A 22,669-nucleotide genomic window follows, 5' to 3' on the forward strand; every position below is an offset into this window, starting at 1 on the left:
CGTCGCACAATAGCCATTTAAAATTTCTTGCGTGACTTTTTTTTGACTTCGTCGCGCAAAAACGAATAAAATTTCAGAAACCACGCGATGGCCTCCTCCTTCCCTAGATTTCTGAAATTTTATTCCCGCCGTCTCTCTCCCCGCCGTCAGCTCAGCCTCCTACCCCGATGGATGTGGACCGCGCCCGCCACATTAGTAGTACCCCGGAGCTCCCCCGCCGTCACCGTCGAGCCAGCCGCCGCGATTTTTTTGATTTTCACCGAATATGCTCCGCCGTGATTCTCCCTCCTCCGGAGACCAATTCCGACACCTGAGGTACGGTTTCTGTTCTATTTTTCATGCTTTAGCTGATGGTTGGCTAGGATTTCTGAATTTGTTGCACTAGGCCGCTTAATTTGAAACCCCAAGTTTCGGCCGGATTTTGATTTTCAATTCCGGCCACTTCCGGCCATTTTTCGGGGTATGTCCGAGAACAAAAGTGGCTCCAATTGATGTTTTGAACCTAGGGTAGGAACCTTGGCCCTTAGTTTTAAGAATTTTTCGGCGATTGGTATCGCTTTGGACACCCGCGTGGGGCGGCGCGTGGCTGACTGCCGCCACCTGAATTAGGTCCTACTGCAATCCTGTAGTTGTCACGAGCGCATAGGTGTTTTCGGATTGGAATTTGGTTGCCGTTTGCGTCTCGAACGGATTTTGCCTATTGTGCGATTTCCGGGGTTGTTATGTTCGGACCGTTGGATCGAACTCAAACTCACGTATGGTGTACCTTGTATTTCTTGGATCGTCTAGGATTCGACGGATCGTGGATCGGAGTCCCGGATACTCCGAACTCGCAAACCCTAGGTCAATAATCTGAATAAAATTGTATCAACATCGGATATTCGTATATTTTATTAATTTGTTTGTGTATTAATGAAATTGTGCAGATGTCAAACCTGATTAGACGTCGTAGGGCGGTGACGACCACGCAGAGTTCGGAGCCCCCGACTCAGCCGACATCTGCTGCCACTGCTCCAGCATCTGCTGCCACTGCGCCAGCACTGATGGACCACTTGGCGTTTGGACCTGCGGGGTCCCAGGCGCCTGCCTCATCAGCGTCATCAGTGGCGCAGCCTGTTAGCGCCAGGCGGCGTCATCGGCCCGCCAGCACCACCGACACCACATCCACGGATGCGTCGGGGTCACAGCCAAGTATAGCTTTCCTTTTTATCCAGTTAATTTTATTTTTTATTTCTTGTTTTTGTTTTTTAATTTTTGTGTGTGTGTATTTGATTGTTAAATTTGTTTTTTATTTAACATTCATGTCATCTTTCTTTGCAGCCAAGAAGAACACCCGAGGGCCGTGTCGGCAGTTGAAGACGGCGAAGGTCACCCGGGTGACCAACAGTCGTATCAACATCGGATACGACGAGCAACATCGGGCTGCACCGACGGCGGAGTTGCATAGCTCCTTGGCCCACGACATTGGTCATGTCATTCGGAGCTATTACCCGATGCAATGGAAGTCTTGGAAGGTGATGCCTGACGAGACCAAGACTGAGGTTCGCGGCCAGTTGTCGGTATGTAGGCCTTTTCATTCTTTTTCTTTCAAACGTTATATTTATATTATTTAAATGTATGTAATTAATTTATTGCAGACGAACTACAACTTGGAGGACTTGGACGACGAGTCCTTGGCGTACGTCAACAGACTCTTCTCTGAGAGGTACAAACAGTGGAAGAGCGACTTGCACCACCATTTTGAGGCGTTTGATGATCCGCAAGTCGCTCTTCAAGAGGGTTGCCCGAAAGAGCTTGAGGAGCGGGAGGATAGTTGGGCGTGGCTGTGCGCTCATTTTCAGGCACTCGCTTTTGTGGTAATTTTTTATATTTAATTTCAAATTCTTACTAATGTTTTTCTTACTAATGTTTATTTTCTTACTAATATTTTTTTAATTTTTTATATTTAATTTCAAATTCTTACTAATGTTTTTCTTACTAATGTTTATTTTGTTACTAATGTTTTTTTAATTTTTTATATTTAATTTCAATTTCAACTAATACGTTTTATTTTTTGTATAACAGAATAAAGCCAAAGTCAATAAGGGCAATAGGAAGAAGAAGACTCTTCTCCATCATTCGGGTTCCAGGCCCTTCTCCTATAGGATGGATGCACGGCGTCAGGTAATAATAAAATAATTTTTATTTAATTTTTAATATTTCATTATTCTTAATTTATTTTTTCGTACTAATATTTTTCTTCTTTTGTTCAATTTAGGGGGGTCCAAATTCCCAGAGATCGACGTCTTTGGCGACGTTTATGTTTGACCTGGGAATGAGTTGGCCGAGTCCCTTCATGTAAGTATTATTTAATTTTAATTCTTATGTTACGCATTCAACTTTAAAGGTTATTATATGAATGTTTGAATTTATATTTTATGTTATGCTAAACAGATGACGATGGTGGAGAGGAGCCAGTTGGTTCTTCAGGAGTCCGCCTCCCAACTTCCTCCCGATACTCCGATCGAGTTTGTGGATCCTCCACAGGATGCTGGGTTTCAGATCTTGACGGAGACATTGGATCAGACTCTAGGGAGGAGACCGGGGACATATTGTCGAGGGATGGGGAATGCCAGGCGGAGGGAACCCAGACCCCGTTCATCAACGCAGTCAAACAGTCAAGTCACTTCTTTGACAGCAGAGGTGGCCACACTTCGGACCCAGATGTCGGTCATTTGGCAGTCTCTCGCACAGTCCGGCATTCCAGTCCCAAATTTTGATGTGCCGACCTCCGAGCCCATCCATCCCGAGCATCCCCACCAGATGCCGGCCCGTGTAGATCCCCAGACCTCTGAACCGCATGTGCCAGACGATAATGTAGATTTTGGAACATTATTCGATTAGTTTTTTTATTTTCGTAATTATTTTTTAAATCTTTCTCTTGTAGCATACATTTATTTTATAAAATAAATTTTTTATTTACTTAAATTTTTTTATTATTGAAATTTCATTTTATTACCCAAAAAAAAAAAACCAAATTTATTTTTTATAAAATAAAACAAAAGTAATATTATAATTATATATTAATTTTGCGCGATGAAAGGTTTGTCGTCGCTCAAATTTATATATTCCGAAAAAATAATGTTTCATTTTTTTAAATACATATAATTATTTTTGCGCGACGAAAGTTTTCATCGCTAAAATAGATTACCGCGACAACAGTATTGCGTCGCGCAAAATTTTTAGGCACGTACAGTGCGACGCAGTTTACCGTCGCGCAAAAGCTAACGAGACAACATAGTTTCGTCGCGCAATACGTGTACCGAATTGCGCGACGATAAACTCTTGGTGCCGCAAATGTCTACGGGACGTCTTGCGCTACGAAAACTATTCGCCGTGCATTGTTGTGGCGACGAATCTGCTTTCGTCGCGCGTAATTTTGTGCGACGAATGATTCCGTCGCCTCTGAACCTTTTGTGTAACGAAGGATAACCGTCGCACAAAAATGCGCGACGAGTGATAAAATCTGTCGCGCATAGTCTTTCTTCACGATCTTTGCGCAACAGATTACGTGCGACGATTTTTCTGTCACGCTTTTATTTGTGCGACTATATGTTAATTTGCGCGACGAAATTGGATTCGTCGCGCAAATACTAAAATGTAGTAGTGCACCAGTTCCACTCGCAAATCCATAGCAAAGTTTGGATAAAGCTCTTGAAGTTTTCATGAACTTGTCTACCACCGATTCCACTCGCAAATCCATAGCAACGTTTAAATTTGGATTTTATCACTGGTCCAGAAGAATCAACTTTATATACATGAAGAAGACCATCTGCATCCCATCCAACCATATAAATAGATCCCTGAAATAATTTCTGTGTCAATTTTTGCCAATCATGAATATACTTATGGGTTATTTTTGGTGCATCATGGATGCCATTGACTATTTTCTCATATGATGTTAAGTAGTCGTTCACATAATCTTACATATTTTCACAATGTATGAAATTCTGATAATGTGGGATTTTTACTTTCACATTCTTCCACGACAAAGGGATGGCAGAAATCCCCAAGGGGGCCAGTCCTCGACCCTAGTAGGGGGAGATTTCAGGGCAAAACGGGTATGGAGAGGACCTAGAAATATATACGTTTATATTTAAATATATAAATAAATAGTTATAATATTTATACTTAACCCTAAGTTAACCTCCTTCTTCTAATTCTTCCTAATATATGTTCATATTTATAATATTTGCGCTTACTTTTTATTAAGTTGTAGGTTTATTTATTTTTGTGAGATTCCAAAATTTGTAAGATGATCATGATCAAGATTTGGATTATATATATATTTGTTTTGTCAATTGAATTGATGTGATTTTAAATAGTTGAGTTGAACTTTATCGTTAATTTGGATGTGTTGAATGACAATTTAATATAAAACTTAATGTTCAAATGTATGATATATATTTTTTGCAAAAAAAAAAAAAAAGAAATCGGGAATTCGGGGCGGGTATGAGGGATAGTTCCCCGACGGGGACATGTACGGGGATTCCCCGAAACCTATTAAACAGGGATAAGTTTAGGGATGGGGATGGTATTGCCATACCTTGTCCCTACCTGACCCGTTGCCATCCCTACCCAGCATGTGTGGCGAATTTTCAAGCCCAACACTTGGACAATATATATAGGGTGACATGAAGCACATGTGGCCTTTGGGCTTTCACACTTGGGTCTCTCTAATACTATGAAGGAAGTTGAGGTTCCCCTTCAAAACCAATAATTTGGAGGGGGGCAGTGAATGTGGGATTTTTTTACCTTTGCATTCTCGCTGGAATAACCCATCAGAGTTGCAAATACATTGCAACTCTCCATAAAGAAATTTTTTTTTGCATCCTCACCCACTATAGATCCTTTTATCCCACCAAATGTAGACCTCGTACCGACACCAATATATATTTCTTTGCAACCTTTATTATAGATAACAACGATATTTGTTGTGCCCCATCCCTTTACCTGAGTAAAAATTTGAATTTTATTGGGTAAAAAGCTTAGGCCCCGTTCATTTAAGTTTTGAGAGCCCATTTTCATTTTGAGAGAACATAAACAAACAAAAAACACGGAAAACATTTTAAGAAAATAAGAACAACTTCACATGTACTTCTAGAAAACAGAAAAAAGCTGTTATTCATTTTCACAGGAAACAAACACTGAAAACACACTATTTCTCTCGCTCAATCTTCTCTCCCCATCAAACCAAAACCACCATCAAGTGCTGCCAGCACAGAACCACACACAGAGCTTGAACCACCACCATCAACCAATCAAAATCACCACCACCCCATCGAACCAGAATGACATCACCGCCACTCAATTGAACCCAACAGAATCTCTACGCAATTGAATTGAACCACCATCATTGAACAACTAATTGCCGAATCAATTTTCAGTCTAAGAAAAGGAGAAGGAGCTGGGAAGCTACTGGAAGGTGAGGTTGCAGTGAGAGACAGAGACAGAGACAGAGAGAGGGTGCGTCGGCATAAAGAGAGAGTGAAAAATAAGGGGAGGGGGTTTGTCTGATTCTTCAATGGGGGCGTGTGGGAAGCGATAGAATTAGGGTGGGTTTGCAGAGAGAAGGTTGGGTTAAGGTTTCATTTTAATTTATTTTAAAAGATAATTCTAGTTTTATACTTTAGAATTTTATTCTATTTTTTAAATGATATTCTTTTAGATGATTAAAATAATACTTTTGAAAACTAATATACATGCGATTTTTTTTATTTTTTATTTTTGAAACTCACATATTGATTTACATAATGTTGTATTAAAAAAAATAATGCATTTTAATTAAAATTACAAATTCTTTGTTTTTGTTATTATTAAATTGTTCTACCAGACACATTTTCACTGTTTTTATTTTCTGAAAATATTTTCCAATTAATCTATCAGACACATTTTCATTTTCTGATAATGCAAATTCGTTTTCTTGTTTTCATTCTCTGAAAATATTCTTCGAAAACGTTACCGGACGAGCCCTTTCCATTTTCTTAGTGAAAACAACAAAAGAAGTCAACGAAACAGAAAAATAATTGTAAATAATTATCCATTGGGAAAAACATGCCTTTTTCTTTGTCTTTTTTTCTTTTTCTTAATAAGCACAATGTCGTACAGACGTTTGGGTTTAAAGTCCCAATGAATTATGCAAAATAACTTCTCCACCCTGCATGCATGGTGATCTACAGTGGCGGGTTTTATTATTCAGAATAAAAACACATATATATTTCTTTCATTATTTATTCAAGAAATCTCATTTTGCACATGGGGTAGTATCAGGGTTCGCTTCTTGTGTTAACTCCTCCTACTCCTTTTTTTATAAAGAATAGGGATAAAACTTTATTGAGAAAAAAAAGCAACACGTTGGGTGTATTTAATTGAGATTTTAATTACATGATTTTAATGTAACGAATTTCAGCCAAATTTATAATTATATGATTTTAATAGATTCCAATTACATGATTTTACTTATGATTTTAATTCAATTAGGATTTTACTTATGATTTTAATATATTGCAATTACAGGATTTTACTTATATTATTTCTATACAAGTTTGAACTCTATCACCCAGCATCATTCATATAAATACATAACCTAAAGGCATATATACCAATATTACACTATATACAAGGAAATATCTTGATTGTGACATGAGAGCAAGTCAGAGCTGAATCAAGAATGTAGATAGAAAATCATCATGAATATGTGAAATGTTCTTGAGTGTCACCCAAGTAGTTATGCCTTTACACCAGCTGTTCTTGAACAATCACTTTGACAACTATTTGTTTCAACGGTTTAGATTTTGAAATAGTTCAAGAGGCCAAAGTTTGGAAAATTAATGTTATCTAATGACTTCTTAACATCTATGCTTTCGATATTTTCATCCCCAAAAAGTAGGAGATTCTTAAAAAAGCACCGAAAAAATAATTTTGCTCCAAAGAAGCTTGTCTTTAAGGAAAGAAGAGCCATTGGAAAATGCTTATTAACTCCAGAAGAGGCAATATCTTATCTCTTGTTAATGTGTCTTTATCGTCTCTCTTATGAAAGGTTTTATTTATTTTTTTGTACAGTAGAAATCTTGAAAAAATAGTGGGAAAAAAAAAAAGAATGAGAGCATAGTTGAGAATCAGGCATAGGTGGGTGGGATTTGTTATGTTATTTGGTATTTATATCACACACTCAAAAATCTAACACAATACACCATTTAATGAAATACATTAAAATCAATAAGTTTTTGAATACCGTGGTACTTTTTCTTATCTTTTAAAAGTCCTAATTGAATACCACCGGACTTTTATTAATTATTTAAAAATTATAATTGAATACCACTAGACTTTTATTAATTACTTAAAATCTCAATTGAATACCATTAGACTTTTACTATCCTAATTGAATAGGTTGTAATTTTAAAACAAAAAAGAAGATATATGACCAACGTCAAGAGGACGAAAGCAATAAAGATAGTGAATATTGATTTGTGAATTAAAGTCTTTTTTCAGAAGGAATATGATTTTGAAATATAAAAATAATTATAAAAAAACTACAAAGATAGTAAATATTTTAAAAAAAAATACCTACTATGTTTAACTTTTTATATATTAAAATTTCGCTTCTATTATTTTATTTTATTTCATATTAATTAAGTTATCTTGTTTTAGAAGTCTAATTAATAAATGGTATTTCTTAATATTTTGAAAGTCTCTGTAAATTGTTTGGGGGGAAAAAAAAAAAAAAAAGGGTTTCCCTAAATTATGCCTTTATATATAGTCTGTCTTTTCCTTCTCTGTCTCCATCTCTCTCTTTGTTTTTGTGCGTTTGGGAAGGTTTAGAATTTGGAAGCGTGGTTTGGCCTTTGAGGTGTGAGGCTTGGAAGCACATGGACGAGGTCTTTGCCCACTTTTCATCTCTAACTTGGTTTTTTTTTTTTATGGTGTTTTGTTTTTAATTTCCAATTGTTGATTAATATTGTAGATTGAAGCTGAAGAACAGCCTGAGCCTTATTCGGTTTCTGATGTGTCTGTCTTTGTGAAGGTATGCATAGTATATATATATGTTTGCTTGCTTATTTGTTGTTGTTGTTATGGATAAATATAGGGAGATTCTCCGGTAAATATTTAAATTAAAAATTTAGTATATATTTCTAATCTCCTAGTTGTTGGATTATATATAAAAGACAACTAACATATTTAATGGATGTAATTCAACTCCCAATATTAGAAGCATGTAACCAACCCTCAGGTTATAATGCCAAACTCAAAATGTGAGAGTGGGGTTTATAATTTGTAATTGCAATATTGGGGTAGTGTGCAATAATAGAATCAATCAAAAGAGTAATTACAACGAGAATTTAGGCAAAACCAACTTTATAAGCATCTTCATCCAACAAGCCATTCATTATATAAACACTAGTATGGCGTCCAATACATAACCATATATCCATACCAGAAAAAGAAACCAAAAAAACTCAGCCAATTAATACATTACATATTCTACTCCTCATCTAATCCGAATACACAAATGAAGTTCTCTGAACTTCAATGGCGACTCTGCTGCTCGGATCAATCTGAAAACCCACAGAAGATTTGTGGGTTTTTGAAAGGCTTTATCACAAAACGTCCTTGACTTTTGTGAAATTATCAGATTGTATCTTTAAATTTTTTTTGTATCACTCGTGGTCCCTAACGTTAATATAGGTGCTCTTAAATAGTCTCTCCGTCAAAAAAAATCGTTAAATCCCCATTTTATGAGGGATATAATCTTCAGATCAACTCCCTTTTGACCTCTTCAACGCCTCAAACTAGAGATGGCAATGGGTCAGGTATAACAATACCATCCCCACCCCCATCCCTATTTAATAGGTTTCAAGGAATCCTCATCCTCGTCCCCGTCCCCATCCCCGTCGGGGGACTATCCCCCATACCAACTCCGAATCTCCCCCCGTCCCCTTTTTTTTTTTTTTGTATAAAATAAATTTATTATACATTTTAACATTAAGTTTCATATTAATTTATCATTCATCACATCCAAATTAACTATAAAGTTCAACTCAACTATTCAAAATCACTTCAATATGAAATTCCAAAGAAGATTAGGGAGAATTAGGAGAGGGAGGTTAACTTAGGGTTAAACATAAATATTATAATTATTTTTTTATTTATTTATTTAAATATAAATATATATTTATTCTGGTCGGGTTCGGGGATGGGGACGCCAATACCATCCCCTCCCCATATCCGTTGGGGATTTTTCAAGTTCGGGGATCCCCTTATCTGATACCCATTTGGCCTTGAAATCTCCCCCAGTTAGGGTCGAGGACCCGATAGGGACCCGCCCCCGCGGGAATTTTTTTCATCCCTACCTCAGACCCACTTGCCACCAATTTGGAACCATTTCCCTCCATCTTCTTCATCACCCTCTTCATTTGCCCTTAGCATTCCCAGCTCTTTCCCTTTCTTCCTGCACATTAACTTCTCCAATTTTAGTACCATTCCCATCTTGTCCCTCATTTTGCCCTTCATATTCCCCTTTTCCGATAGCAACTTGCATCAGTCTACCACCATAGTGAATCTCAAGAGTAAGCATGTCAGGATCTGCCAGAACAAACACTTAATCAATCCCAACAATTGAAGTCTTTTTTCCTTCATTACCTATTTGAATCCCTAATAACATACATAAGACAAACCAACAGTACCTATTTCAAAGCCTTTCTATAATAAATACATACACCAACCGCATGAAACAAACCAAATATGAACACTTTGCTTGAGCTCTTCCCCCTTTAGATAGTTTTCATTTGCTCATCCATCTTCTCTCAATCACTTCTATAGATAAGCTTTACTGCCCAATTTCCCACGACTGAAAAACCTCATTTCTCAGAAAAAGCATAGAAATGGGTCTGATGATGTTGACGACGACCTCGAGAAAATATATTTGAAGCGTGAGGTAGTAAAAGGGAGTTGATCTCACGATTTTTTTGATGGATGGACTATTTAAGAGTACCCATATTAACGTTAAGGACCACGAGTAATACAAAAAAACTTTAAGGATACAATATGATAGTTTCGCAAACGTCAGGTACGTTTTGTGATAAAAACCTTTTTTAAATGGTGTAGAAAACAGGATCATAGATGCAATTTGAGATTCTTGGAGAGTTGGAATCTCTGAAATCAGTGAAAAAAAATTGAACTTGTAAGAGAAAAACACAGATAGAGAGAAACTAAAAGACGAAGATAATGAAGAATTTAACAGCATGCAGAATTGCACACGACGTAACTTGAGGTGTTTTAAGGAATGTGAGAGGATTGGTAGAAAAGGGTACCGTAGAGAGAGAGAGAGAGATGGAGTTAGAGTTGAGAGAGAGGTAGTGGGGCCGACGCCGAAGAGAGATGTGAACCACCCATCCCTTGTTTTTATTATTAAAACATCCATTAGTTAGTGAATGGGTTACAATAATAGTGATTATTGCTCAATATTGTGGTAGTGAAACCTTTATCAATTCAATTCAAACGACTATATCCACCCCCAAAAGTGATTACTAGATTCGAGAGAATTTTAGGTGTTTATGAATCATGTGCTCAAGCCTGGGACTGTTGCGTTTTTTGTCACAGGATTTATGATCATTAACTCAACAGTTTAGAAGATGAACTAGAAACTTAGATGTCCCATGCAATATATCGCTTACTTTAATTGGATAACTAGAAATGCATGCAAGTATGAGTTAAATGATGATTGGAAAAAGAACTTTGTTGCTGATAAAACTGTTGTTGTTGGCTTGGGTTCTACGATTGTTCTGTATCTTGTTATTCTCTTGGTCATTTTTTGTTTGTGTTCTCTTTTGTCAGGATGGAAAGGTCGTTGATACATCAGAACGTGTAGATCCACCTAGTTTGGCCACTAAAGTTGCTAGGGTTGTTGGGTCAGTTAAGGCTGGAGAACCTGCTGCTCCTGCCAACCTTGACACAGTCCAAGAGTTAGCAAAAGAAACTGGATCTTCTGAGGAGCAAATTCAAGCTCAAAATGGCCTTGATGATGCCTTGAAAAGGCGACTGCAGAAGCTGATTGACTCTAATCGAGTCATGCTTTTCATGAAAGGAACCCCTGAGGAGCCCAAATGTAGATTTAGCAAAATGGCTGTTAACATTTTTAAGAAACATAAGGTCGAATTTGGAAGTTTCGATCTTCTTACGGACAATGAAGTCCTGGAGGGGATACAGAAGTATTCTAACTGGTCTCTATTACCACAGATTTACTTCCAAGGGAGAGCTCGTGGTTTCCGTCACATAGGAACTTTAATGAAGAGTTGCCCAAGTGAAAGCACAAGAAAAGAATTTTTTTATTAGAATGCACAAAAGAAAAGTTGCACAAGGGAAAACTCTGAAAGGCTGCACAAGAGAAAGTAAGGTGATTTTGATTTTGAAAGAAGAGTGAAACTTTTCATTTTTGGCTCCCCAGAGAGTGAGCCTTTGTTGGATTTTGATTTGCAATGTAGTGACTTTTTTAATATTATGATATCGCAGCTTTTATTTGAAATCTTGGTAGATCATTTATCTTTTACAAATTTCTATACTCGTTTGGTTGGAGCTTATATTATTGTCATATGGTTAGTGTTCTTTTATTAGACCGTTTGACATGTTGTATATATATGTTAAAGCAACTTGTAAATTTAGTTGTGCTCTCATAGAACACAAAACACTATACATCAAACATAGAGCGCATCCGAAATTAGAGTGCATTCGAAATTAGATGAAGCCATTGAACTGTATAAACTCATCATAAATGTCTTTCTGGGCAAATTCCGATAGGAATAATAGACATCTCACTAATCAAGAACTAGACACCTTTGGTATAGAGGAACCATGAGCTTAACATAACAAAATTTTGTAAATCTTTTCTTCTTTTCAGTAACGAATGTGTCCTCTCTTTTCTTTTTCTTTTTTTCTTTTTTATATTATATTTTTTTTCGGATATGAAAATGTGTAACATGTGGTCTATGTATGTACCATGGAAAGGTGCACGCAGTTGTTCACTGATGGCAACTTTGATTTCTTCTTCAGGCGTTCCTTGACGTTAAACATGCAAGTGGGTGAACATTATTCGTCAAATAATGCAAGTTTGTTTGACGAATATTTAAACGTCAAAATAATGTAAATTTTGTTTGACATACTTGTAAGTTTTCTTCCAAATTTTAATGGGTTTATGAGCCAAATATTTTTCCACAAGCAACTAACTAGGATTCAATTAAGGGTTTTGGCTCTGCTCCCTAACGCCGCTCATGTTCTTTAAATTTGATTTACATCTTCTTTGACGAAGGTTGCTGCAAATCACTCAATTGTTTATTGGCAAAGTTATTATTTTCGTTTATTTGTTCGCTCTTATGCGCAGGTAGATCATTGGAAATCATATTTTCCCCAGATATGTTATGGATGCGGTGGTGGGTGTGGCCTGACGGCACTTCTTTAGGTGGTGGTGGTAGAGTTTGTTTAGACTCATGGGTTGATTTAGGGTTTTGGTTATGTTGGGTTTCTGGGCTTTGTTTGGGATTATGGCTAATTGTGATGATGTGGGCTATTAGTTTTAGTGCGGCTTTTGTCCGCTTTAGTTTTGCTTTTAGCAAGTTAGTTTGTTGCCCTTGTGGGATTGGTATTTTAGATGTCTTATTGATGTCTTTAATTGTAACATTGAAGTTTATCTGATGAAGTTTCTATTTGATCCAAAAAAAAAAAAAGGGTTTTGGGGGCCTTGGGTTTTTTATTATTTAAGCCTGGCTCAAACAAAACCAGGTCATTAAACAAATTTGAAACCTCCTGGACTAAAATGACGTCGTTTTGGCCAAGAAGTTTGAAAACAAAAAATTGCCCAGCGCGCAGGGGCCTTTGTGGCCTTTCGTCGAGCACCTTGCGTGCATCTTGGGGTCGTTGTTCTGCTGACCATGGGGTCTGTTCAGACCTCCACAGCCATGTTTACGGCCAGTTCATGGGGTCAAGCGACCCCTCTTGTCCCTCAATCTGTCCGCCCCTATGTGTTGGTGTATGACGGCCTGCCTTGCTCCCCAACTTTTTTATTTTTCTGTGGGAAACAGGTTTGCTGTGTATGAGCTCCTAGTGTGTTCTCTGTGGCCCTGTTTCCACCTTGGTTTCGTTTATGGTGTTTACTTTCCCTTTGTTTTTCGTTGCCTATGTTTATGAGGTTTCTATAAAATTCAATAGAACCAAAAAAAAAAAAAAAACGGGGCCTGGCTAATAGGTATGAAACATTTTGGTATAATTTTTTGGATTTTTAAATTAATTGGAAATTTTAATTTACACTCTTTTGTAGAACTAATTACACAAGAAATTAACATAGACATGGACTTGCCCGAGTTGGTTAGAGCGAATGTGCTCCCCACGTGTATTGGAATCTCCTTATTAACAATTTATATTAAAATGAAGAGTGCTGCTATTTCCACTTCTTATTTTATCTCTTCTTTCATTAAAGGATGGGAAAACCATAAGCTACTATCTTCAAGGTGCAAGCAAAGAGAGTGTTGGTATCTTTTTTCTCTTTTTTTTTTTATAAAAAAATATTTAAATTTACACGGTGAGTAGGAAGATAAAGTGGAAATAACAACACTCAAAATAAATCCTACAATTACCAGCATGATGGAAAGAAAACTCAAACTACATGGTGCTACCATTTACATACAAATTATTCTCATTGATTTAATGATGAATGTTGTTGGGGCAACTAGGGGTGCATGGAGCCTTACCAGGGCTCATAAAATCAACTGACATGCATCCTGAATAAAAATCAGAGGCAATTGATTTTCCATCCCCAAGTCTTCTATCCCATAAACTAAACGGGGCTAAAAGAAATTCAAAATCGTCGTGAGTCAACTCATAAAAGAGGAATTTGTTTATGGGAAATACCATTTGTTTTAAAAATCATATACACATCACGAAAATTAGTAGCAGAGGGTAAAACAAAAACAAAAAAAGTCAGGAAGAAAAATATGAAGTAAACAAAATTGATTTGTATTTTTAATCTATTGGACGCCTCCCTCTGGCAACATCTGTTTAAGAAGGGGCTTACCTAACCTTGTCTCAGAAAGAAAAATATGAAGTAAACAAAACTGAGTAGGGTATGCAACTGCTGCCGCACACAGTTACCTCCCGTGCAGGTATGAAGTAAGAAATGCACACATAAGCATTCTTGTCTGTTACTGTTACAGAATACGAAGGCCAAAGATAAGTACTGTACAAAGTACATTAAATTATTACAAATATTACATATAAACGTATTCAAGATTAAAGCCAGGAACTTAAATAATCAAAGGAAGTTGGAAGTCTTGCACTGGCTACTGTTCCTTGTACCTAGGATATATGCTGCTTTTCATATACAGATTCTAATAATGAATGAGGTTTGAAGAGATAGCAAGGAACTTACATAAATAAGGACTCAAAAGTTTATTGGAACGGCTATACACCAAGGGCTTGCTAAACTTATTTCATAAAAAGTACATGCACTTCAAAGTGCTTCTGCAAATTCCTGGATAAAGAGGTTTACTTGTACAGATTCTCTATTTGCTCCTTGTACTGTGCCGCAACTCTGTCCCTTCGTATTTTCATAGTTGGAGTCATTAAACCACTATCAATCTGCAATAAAAATGTACAATTAATCAGCCAGCCAGTCACATTTGTAACTGGAATGACAATGCTTGCAATGATATTTTACCGTAAAGGGCTCATCCACAATCAAGATTGGTCCAATTTGAAATGAACACCCTGAAGTCCTGCATGAAATTAAAGGAAAACTATAAGGAAAAAAAACATCAGAGTGCAATAGCCTACAAGGTCTGCTATTGTTCCTTACTGGATTTGGATGGCCTCTGAGGGCCATAGGCCATAGTCCTTTTTGGTTTCTTAATTTTCTATGATTGTTTAAATCGTATGGATTTATGTTTTTTCTTTATGAACCTCGACGATACGAGGGTGTTTGATGGTTTTTTAATTACGACAATTATTTGCATGAGTATATAAGAAGAAACATATTTTTATTTCCAAGATAACCTATCATTGAGTAATTAATTCTAGTAAGCACAATTAAGTTGCATGTTGAGCCAAGGTTTGACATGCACAGTCACACAGTCCATCCATTATATCCGAAATAATTGAAAAATAAATTTTACCATTTTCTTAATTCTTCATATAGCAGGCTTGTCATTTTATCCTTACTGAGGTCTGAGGCATTAACATCTACAATAGACAACTTTTTGGCTGCAAGTAAAACCTCCTTTGTTTGGAACAATTATTGCCCCAAGTCGCCGTTGATCCTACATACAGGAATGCCACCAAATGCATAAAATCAGTACGTGGCCTCTTAAAAGTGCCAGAATATAGATAACTACAGTTCTGGAAAGTCCAATACAGAAAAAGGAAAAGAACAAAAGAAAGCTGCTGAAACTCAACCTGGCCGACCACAACAATTTGTTGAATGAGACTACTTCTCATGGCAGCCTCCTCAAGCTCTACTGGTTCAACGTTTTCACCTAAATTTTCAACCAACTCATGTCAAAGAACAACCAAAAATACCAAGTAGGGTATTAAGAAGAAACCAAAAAGAAATGAAAATGACTACTAAGTTATAAGTGGGAAAGCTAATTAGAAGGAGTGGATAAGGACTCCATAATATGAGGTAAAAGAGAAAACACTTAAAAAAAAAAAAAAAGGTAAGAAACAAAAAGCTCTAAATTTGAAATATCCAATTTCACTTCGCAACTGCTCACAAATCCAACATTATAGTAGGATGGTAATAATCCCTAAACATAGCCGAAAGATTCCCAGAAACTCACTCTGTCCCAGAGTTCATTTACCCCCGTGTCCTTATAATCCTCAAATATTCTTATTGCGCTCCATCCAAATTGTTCCTGGAAAATGTCAACAAGCAACACCCGCATAATGTTTTGGCTTTCTTCCTCCTCCCAAAACCCTCAAACTCGGTGATCAGAACTTCAAAACACCCCTTTGGGATAACCCATCTGGCTTCATCTCCCTAAACAATTTCCACCACAATTGTAAAGAACAAGGGCAAGGAAAATAAAATATTCCAACTCTGCAACAATGGAAACCAATTCCAAAATACTCTCCTCTCCATCAATTCAAATTACAAGATCCAAACTAACATTTGTCAGAAGTTTGTTTTTTCTGAAACGAAAATATGAAAGTTTACATCATTAGAGAAAACTGTGCAATTTAGTGGGCATGTAATCCACCAATTGCAGAGGAGAAAAGAACATTAATTCGACAAACTACATCTTGCTTAAGAAGGCAAAATTAATTATGACACTGCAGCTTTCGTATCTAGAATAACATTTGACAGAAGTTAGAATGTTAAGCCATTAATTAAGAAATAAACAAATCTCTTTCCTCTAATACCCATTTCTCAGTAACAGCTGACAAAACAATAATTGGATGGATCCAACATAACACAAGGGGTCATGCAACTAAATGGGAGAAACTAAACAAAAAATGACTTTGAAAAGTTCAAATTGCACAGAGCAAGAAATACAAAATGCTTAGAATTGACATATGGTACCTTCAAGCTGCAACCCTCTGGCAATATCCTTAAGTGAAACAAAGCTCGGAACAAGGTCCCATGCCTCCGAAATCCACGAAGGTAATCCATCAACCTCAACCGTCACAAGGCCCGTTGTTGTGGTAGTATAAGCCTGCAATCTATCCCGATGTATCCCCAAAATTTGCCCTTCCTCAGTAATAGCTTTCAACATGAAAGTGACAAAATAACCAACTGGGTCTTTAAACTCGTGCTCTTTAGACCAAGACTCCTTCACCCCATAATCCTTCATCACCCAAACACTGATAACATCACTCAAGTTAATGACAGAGAGCCAACCTTTCAATACTCCGAGCTTAAAACAAATTGTTCTCGGATCATAGGAACAGGGTGGTAGTGGTAACTCTTGGAACCGCTCACTTTCAACATCAAAGGCCCATGCCAAACGAGATGGGTCCCCCTACCCAATCCAATGAAGAACCCAATCCAATGAAGAAACCCATTGACATAAGTCCCATGATCATTCATACTATCAAAATAGTTTTGGTAGGCACAAGGTTTCCCCAACGTTTCTCCATCAAAAGAGTCGGGAGGGTGCCCAATGTCTCTCCAAATCCCAGAGCCAACAGTCAAAACCATTACTTGTTTATGTATAGGCATAATCCGAACTAGCTTATAGACATCACTGGTGGGGCTGAACCCAAAACCATAACGTCCTCCAACCGTATCAGGCTTTGAAGGTGTTGGGAGAGATAAAAACTCACCAGTAACAGGATTGGAGATGTGGAGATGATGGACTTCGTGGTGACAGAGGAAGCCATTGCACGAGCCTACAATGCTCTTACATAAAGTTCGGAGACTTTTGTTTATACAGGAAAGCTTCAACACGACGTCTTTTGGGTTGCAGGTCCTGTCAAGGTCGACCAAGAAGTGACCCAGGCACGAGTATCCAGTGATCAAAATGGAAGCGGGAGTTCGTGAAAATAGTTCTTTGGTGAATTGAGGGTCTGAGAGCCAACGACGCCAAGACTTGCGAACTCGCTTGCATTGGATGAGAGTTTTTGTCAGAAGATCTCCATTATTATGTGCTCTGGCAGTTGCAGAAGGTAGGGTTTCTGTTCATGCTCTTCTTCTTCATCGTCGACTTCTTGTTTTGGGGGTCTGTTTCTGTTGGTTGATGGTAGTTTAATTCTCTTCATTGATCGAAGCGCTGTCGTTGCGGTAGGCTGGCTAAGATCGGAGAAGCGTCTCAGAGTTTCAGCTTGAAGAAAGCTTCTTCAACCCAAAGCTGCGGTACAACCGAAGAGCTGAAACGAACTAAAATGGGTATGACTAATGGGCCTGGCGGTGTGCTGGAAGTGGGCTCCTCGGAGTGTAAATCATGCGGTCGGAGTGTAAGTCGTGTTAATATATTCACTGCCTAGGACAGATCCAATTTTTCAGATTTTCCCTTTCAGCCCTTTTTTTTTTTTTTTTGGTTGGACTTCAGTAGAATTCAAGGCAAATACAACAGATCAATAATATAACCCAACAAGAAATACATAATTTAAACCAAATGAAAAAGAGCATATCTTTCTGTTTGTCCATTTTCAAGTGAAGCATTGTTTGTTTTAAGAAAAGATTTATTCAAAGATCCTACTCTTAGACTTTGAGCAAGCTCTTCTTCTTTTTCTTTCTCTGTCTTTTTAATTTCCAAACAAAAATCTCAACATTCACATCAACACACAAGAAGGCTAGAAACAATAATAATAAATCAACTAAAAATTAGAGCAATAATTTACCTATGAACAAGGATCAGGGAACAATAAAACCTAAATTTTGAACAAATTTTTCTTCAATGTAAGCAAAGAACAGCTTGTCTGTGTGCTATATATCAATAACAATATCAATCAATTATATTATACTCTAATCCAAATAACAATCAATATCAATAAATTCTTCTAATCCATCAAACACACTACATATATCAATTTCATTAAAAATATAAATTCTTCCACTCACTTGGAACTTGAAATGATAGGAGGCAAGGCAAGCAAGCAGCTCAAGGGTAGTCGGCCGCGACGACAGCAAAGTGGTGGTGGTGTGTGTGAGAATGAGGGGTTTCGGTTGGTATAATTCAGGAAGGAGTGAAACTGTTAAACTAATTTGAGGGCCTTAAACTGAAGCAGGTGATCAATTAGAAACAGAAAATATGGAATAATGCACTAGGATGACATTGCTTTATTATTATAAGCATTTGAAAAAAATTAGGGTTCGTCAATTCTTTTAACTATGGGTGGAAATTTCCGATATGACTCGATACACGACTTGATATCCGCATTATTAAATTTTCGGATGAATTGTTGGAAATTTGAATGAAATTCAAGGACATTTGTCCCACATTAGTAGAAAGAAGAAAGAGTGAGGTCTTTATAAAAGCATCTCTAGTGCAAGAGGCCAACCCAGGCAGGACGGGGCCGTAGGCTTGGGAGCAGCTCCAGCCCGGGCAAGCACAAGGGGAGATTTGGTGCGTCACCTTGCCTTCGGGATGTTGACCCACAACTGCCAGAAACCAATGGCTACAAGTCATGTGGCTTCTCCTGGAGCCTCCAATCCAAAAATCTTGTCAAATCCAACGGTTGCCCATTTTTCAGCTAAAAAAAATCAAAAAAATTTGTAAAAGATATCAAAAAATTCTGGAATTTTTTTCTACAAATACCTACCAATATTATTCATTTTCCACACCAAATCTTCATACAAATTCATCTCCTTCCAATATTTTTCACTTTCCACACAAAAATTTATACTACTAAATTTCATTTGCGTAAAATACAAATGGCATCTTCCAACGAAGCCGGAAGCGATTGGACAACCGTGAAAGATATTTTGTTGTGTGAGTGTTGGGTCAAAGTTGTTCACTGCCCGATCACGGACAATGAGATGAAGTCCTCTCGTATATGGAGAAAAATTCATGGAGAATTTTGTGAAAAATTGGGTTTGGCTCGTATGGAAATGACATTGGCTAGTAGGTGGAAAATTTTGAATAAAGAGATAGGAAAATGGAGAGATGCGTTGGCAAAAACGATGGACAACATTCGAAGCGGTCAAAATCTTGCCGACGAGGTAAAATATTTATAAATGCCGTTTTATTCAATTTAATGTCACCATTTTTTTATATTTTCTTGCATTTCCAATCATTTTTTATAATAGATTATTCAAACACAAATGTGGTTCAGTGCCATTGGCCAAGGCAAAAAAAGTTTCATCAATCACCAATGTTGGGCCGTTGTGAAGAATTGTTCGAGATTCAAAATTATTTCCACTGGTCTGACAATTGTGTTGAATGAGACGTCGCTCCACAATTCACCGGCAACTGATTCACCATTGGATTCCCCAATGGATCAAGACTCACTAATCCAACATGAGCCGAGGCCTATTAGGGGAAAGGCGGCAAAGCCAAGAGAGGGAGCACTTCGAACAATGAATATGCAAAAAAATTTAGAGCAAATTGCTAAGAATGGCGCACTAAGAATTGAGAGAGACTTGAAAAGAGAAAAAGCTAACAAGGCACGATTTGAAGCATATGCAATTGAAAAGCAGCAGGCACAAGAACAACACATAGAGGATGGAGAGATGAAAATCATGGCCATGGATACAAGTCATACGTGTCCTGAAACAAAGTCCTATTGGAAGCTAAAACGAATGGATGTTATAAGAAGAAAGCTTTTCCATGACGATGGACCTAGCAAACGGATTGGTTAAATGATCAAAACCATTAGGTTATATTGAAAAATTCGTCATTTGTATTAATTTGTTGTATTGTTTCTCTTTTATTGAATAAAGAAAGCATTAAATAATATAGCTATTTATTAAAAACATTTCATACATCAAAACAAACCTAAATTCATTACAAACCACACACAAAACAAAGCATAATTAAAATCAAACCTTAATTCATTACAAACAACGCATAAAACAAAGCATAATTCAAAACAAAGCATTAAACTTGACTTCATCAACTGTGATTGCCTTTCATCTCCCATAATTGCTTGATTAAGTCAACTTGATGTCTCTTGTGAACATATGAAGATTGCATTTCCTAATAACAGTCAATCATAGGGTTGTTGTATCGACCGTGCCTAATTAACGTTTCATGCTCCAGTGGCTGTCCATTTGCTCCCACGGGCTGTTCATAAATTCTTGTCAATGCCGTGTTCATGGGATCGGGTTTCAACATTTCTAGGGCATCATAATCATACTCATCCTCCACAATCATGTTATGGAGGATTATGCAAGTAATCATGATGCTTTGAAGCACTTCTTCATCAAACATACGAGCATCACCCCTAATAATTACCCAACGAGCTTATAGGATATAAAAACCTTTCCACATCTTTCCTATAACTCTCTTGAAAGGCAGCAAGGCTTTTTCCCTTCTACAATTAGGGATTCATATTTTTTTTACGTCGGCTAGGTAGTATGTATCCAAGTATGGTATTGTAGATTTGATACATGATCTGGAGGGAATGACCTCTTAAGACATCGTTGAATACTGGGGATTGACCAAACACATTGAGGTTGTTTTGAGATCCGGCAACTCCAAAAAAAGCATGCCAAATCCTTGTATCGAATAATGAAACGGCCTCCAGAATTCTACTTTTTTTGCTATTCTTATTCTCATAATCTCCTTGCCAAGCAGTTGGGAAATTCTTTCACTGCAGTGCATGTAGTCGATGCTTCTAATCATGCCTGGGAAACCTCGAGCCTCGACTTTTCATAGAAGCCTTCGGAGGTCCCTAGGCGTAGGTTTGCGAAGGTAATCCCTCATGTAAAGAGTTTCTATTCCATCACAGAATCTAACCAAGCATTCTAGGAGAGTTGATTTCCGCATCCTAGCAATCTCATCCACCTGGTCTATAGATGTCCCATATAGAAGCTTCCGTAATGCAACTGTAAGTTTTTACTCCGAAAGAAGACTCAAAACCCCAAGAGCATCGTACTTCTTAAAGAAGTATATAACACCCCTAACCCAATTTAATCATTTTGATCAATTTATGTAATTGCGAAATTACAATTTTGCCCTTATGGTGTAGGGTCACTTTGGTCTTTTTTTATCGGAAGGATTTTGGAGAAATAAGTGGCACCATTGCGTAAAGCTCGTCAATATGAGTTCGTAGACATGTGGCATGCCCAATTCCGATTGTAACAAAGGAGGAAAGGTCTGAAAACAAAAAGGACGTAATGATTTGAATTTTGACTAAAAAAAGTATATTAGTTTTTCTTTTATCTATATATATAAAGCAAAAGGCAAAGAATTGTGAAACATTCAAAATACTAGAAAATTCCCTTGGTTAACTAGTAGGAGTAACAATAAATTAGTTAACTAGATACACATTATCCGAAATGAATCTGGATTCTCTCTTTGGATTTTCTCTGTCATGATCTGCTTGACTTCTTTTTTGCATATGTCACCTCATTAAAATTTAATTCAAAGGTTTTTAAGTTGACACATCATCTTTGGAACAAAATCCAATTTTCTCATAATTAAAAAAGAAAAAAAAAACCCCTAATTGAAAAGTAGGAATAATCATGGTAGAGAGAATCCAAATCCATTTTAGATTTTAAAACCCTAATACAGGTAAGATTTTGTATTTATAATGACTAGATAATAATTTGAAACCTATGTATATGTTCCTTTATCAATACACGTAAGTATTTGGTATTGTTAATAATCTAGTAAAAAAAAAAAATTCAATTGTATAATTTTAACTATATTCCTAAATTTGAAATCATTCCTCGAAATAGATTCAATATTACAATGTATCTAATCATTCAATTATGTTCTATTTGGTAGGTAGTTTTTCTAACCAATTTAAGGTGGTTAAACAAACTTTTTAAAATCTCTTTATCCAAAGTGAACCTAGGGTCCATTTGGATAAAATGATTTAAACCAAGAGCTCATTGTTGTATGACAATAAAATTAAATATAAACTATATTGACAAAATGCATTTGAATATAAAAAAAATAACTATAAGACGACTACTACACTAAAAATGGGTGAGTAGCCATAACTTCTAAGTTTCGGGTAATTTAAATTCGAGATTTGAACT

General features: G+C 36.9%; 1 protein-coding gene and 1 long non-coding RNA gene across 4 annotated transcripts; one reads left to right on the forward strand and one right to left on the reverse strand.

Moving 5' to 3' along the window:
* Positions 1-2,703: 2,703 nt before the first annotated feature.
* Positions 2,704-11,370, forward strand: LOC117615349 (monothiol glutaredoxin-S17-like). Its single transcript, XM_034344421.1, has 3 exons — positions 2,704-2,856; positions 8,003-8,062; positions 10,873-11,370. Exons 1-3 carry the CDS (start codon positions 2,704-2,706, stop codon positions 11,368-11,370), a joined length of 711 nt encoding a protein of 236 aa, XP_034200312.1.
* Positions 11,371-14,254: 2,884 nt separating this feature from the next.
* LOC117629104 lies at positions 14,255-17,638 on the reverse strand. 3 transcript variants are annotated; one of them, XR_004586035.1, is made up of 6 exons: positions 16,601-17,638; positions 15,858-16,057; positions 15,475-15,554; positions 15,195-15,338; positions 14,741-14,798; positions 14,255-14,661 (listed from the first exon to the last, which is right to left on the reverse strand). It is a non-coding gene; the product is annotated as an uncharacterized LOC117629104 (long non-coding RNA). The 3 variants fall into 3 exon arrangements; XR_004586034.1 differs by lacking the exon at positions 15,858-16,057 and having other exon boundaries at positions 15,241-15,338; XR_004586033.1 differs by lacking the exon at positions 15,858-16,057.
* Between the last annotated feature and the right edge of the window lie 5,031 nt (positions 17,639-22,669).

Source organism: Prunus dulcis, chromosome 1 (genome assembly GCF_902201215.1).
Source record: "Prunus dulcis chromosome 1, ALMONDv2, whole genome shotgun sequence".
In the NCBI taxonomy this organism is placed as follows: domain Eukaryota; kingdom Viridiplantae; phylum Streptophyta; class Magnoliopsida; order Rosales; family Rosaceae; genus Prunus; species Prunus dulcis.

What these genes read in the sequence shown, in the direction of transcription:
- LOC117615349 (XM_034344421.1), top strand. Translation starts at nt 2,704, where the DNA reads ATGTCGGTCATTTGGCAGTCTCTCGCACAGTCCGGCATTCCAGTCCCA. An exon ending in CGCATGTGCCAGACGATAAT is followed by an intron (nt 2,857 to 8,002) that starts GTAGATTTTGGA and finishes TTAATATTGTAG; the next exon opens with ATTGAAGCTGAAGAACAGCC. An exon ending in ATGTGTCTGTCTTTGTGAAG is followed by an intron (nt 8,063 to 10,872) that starts GTATGCATAGTA and finishes CTCTTTTGTCAG; the next exon opens with GATGGAAAGGTCGTTGATAC.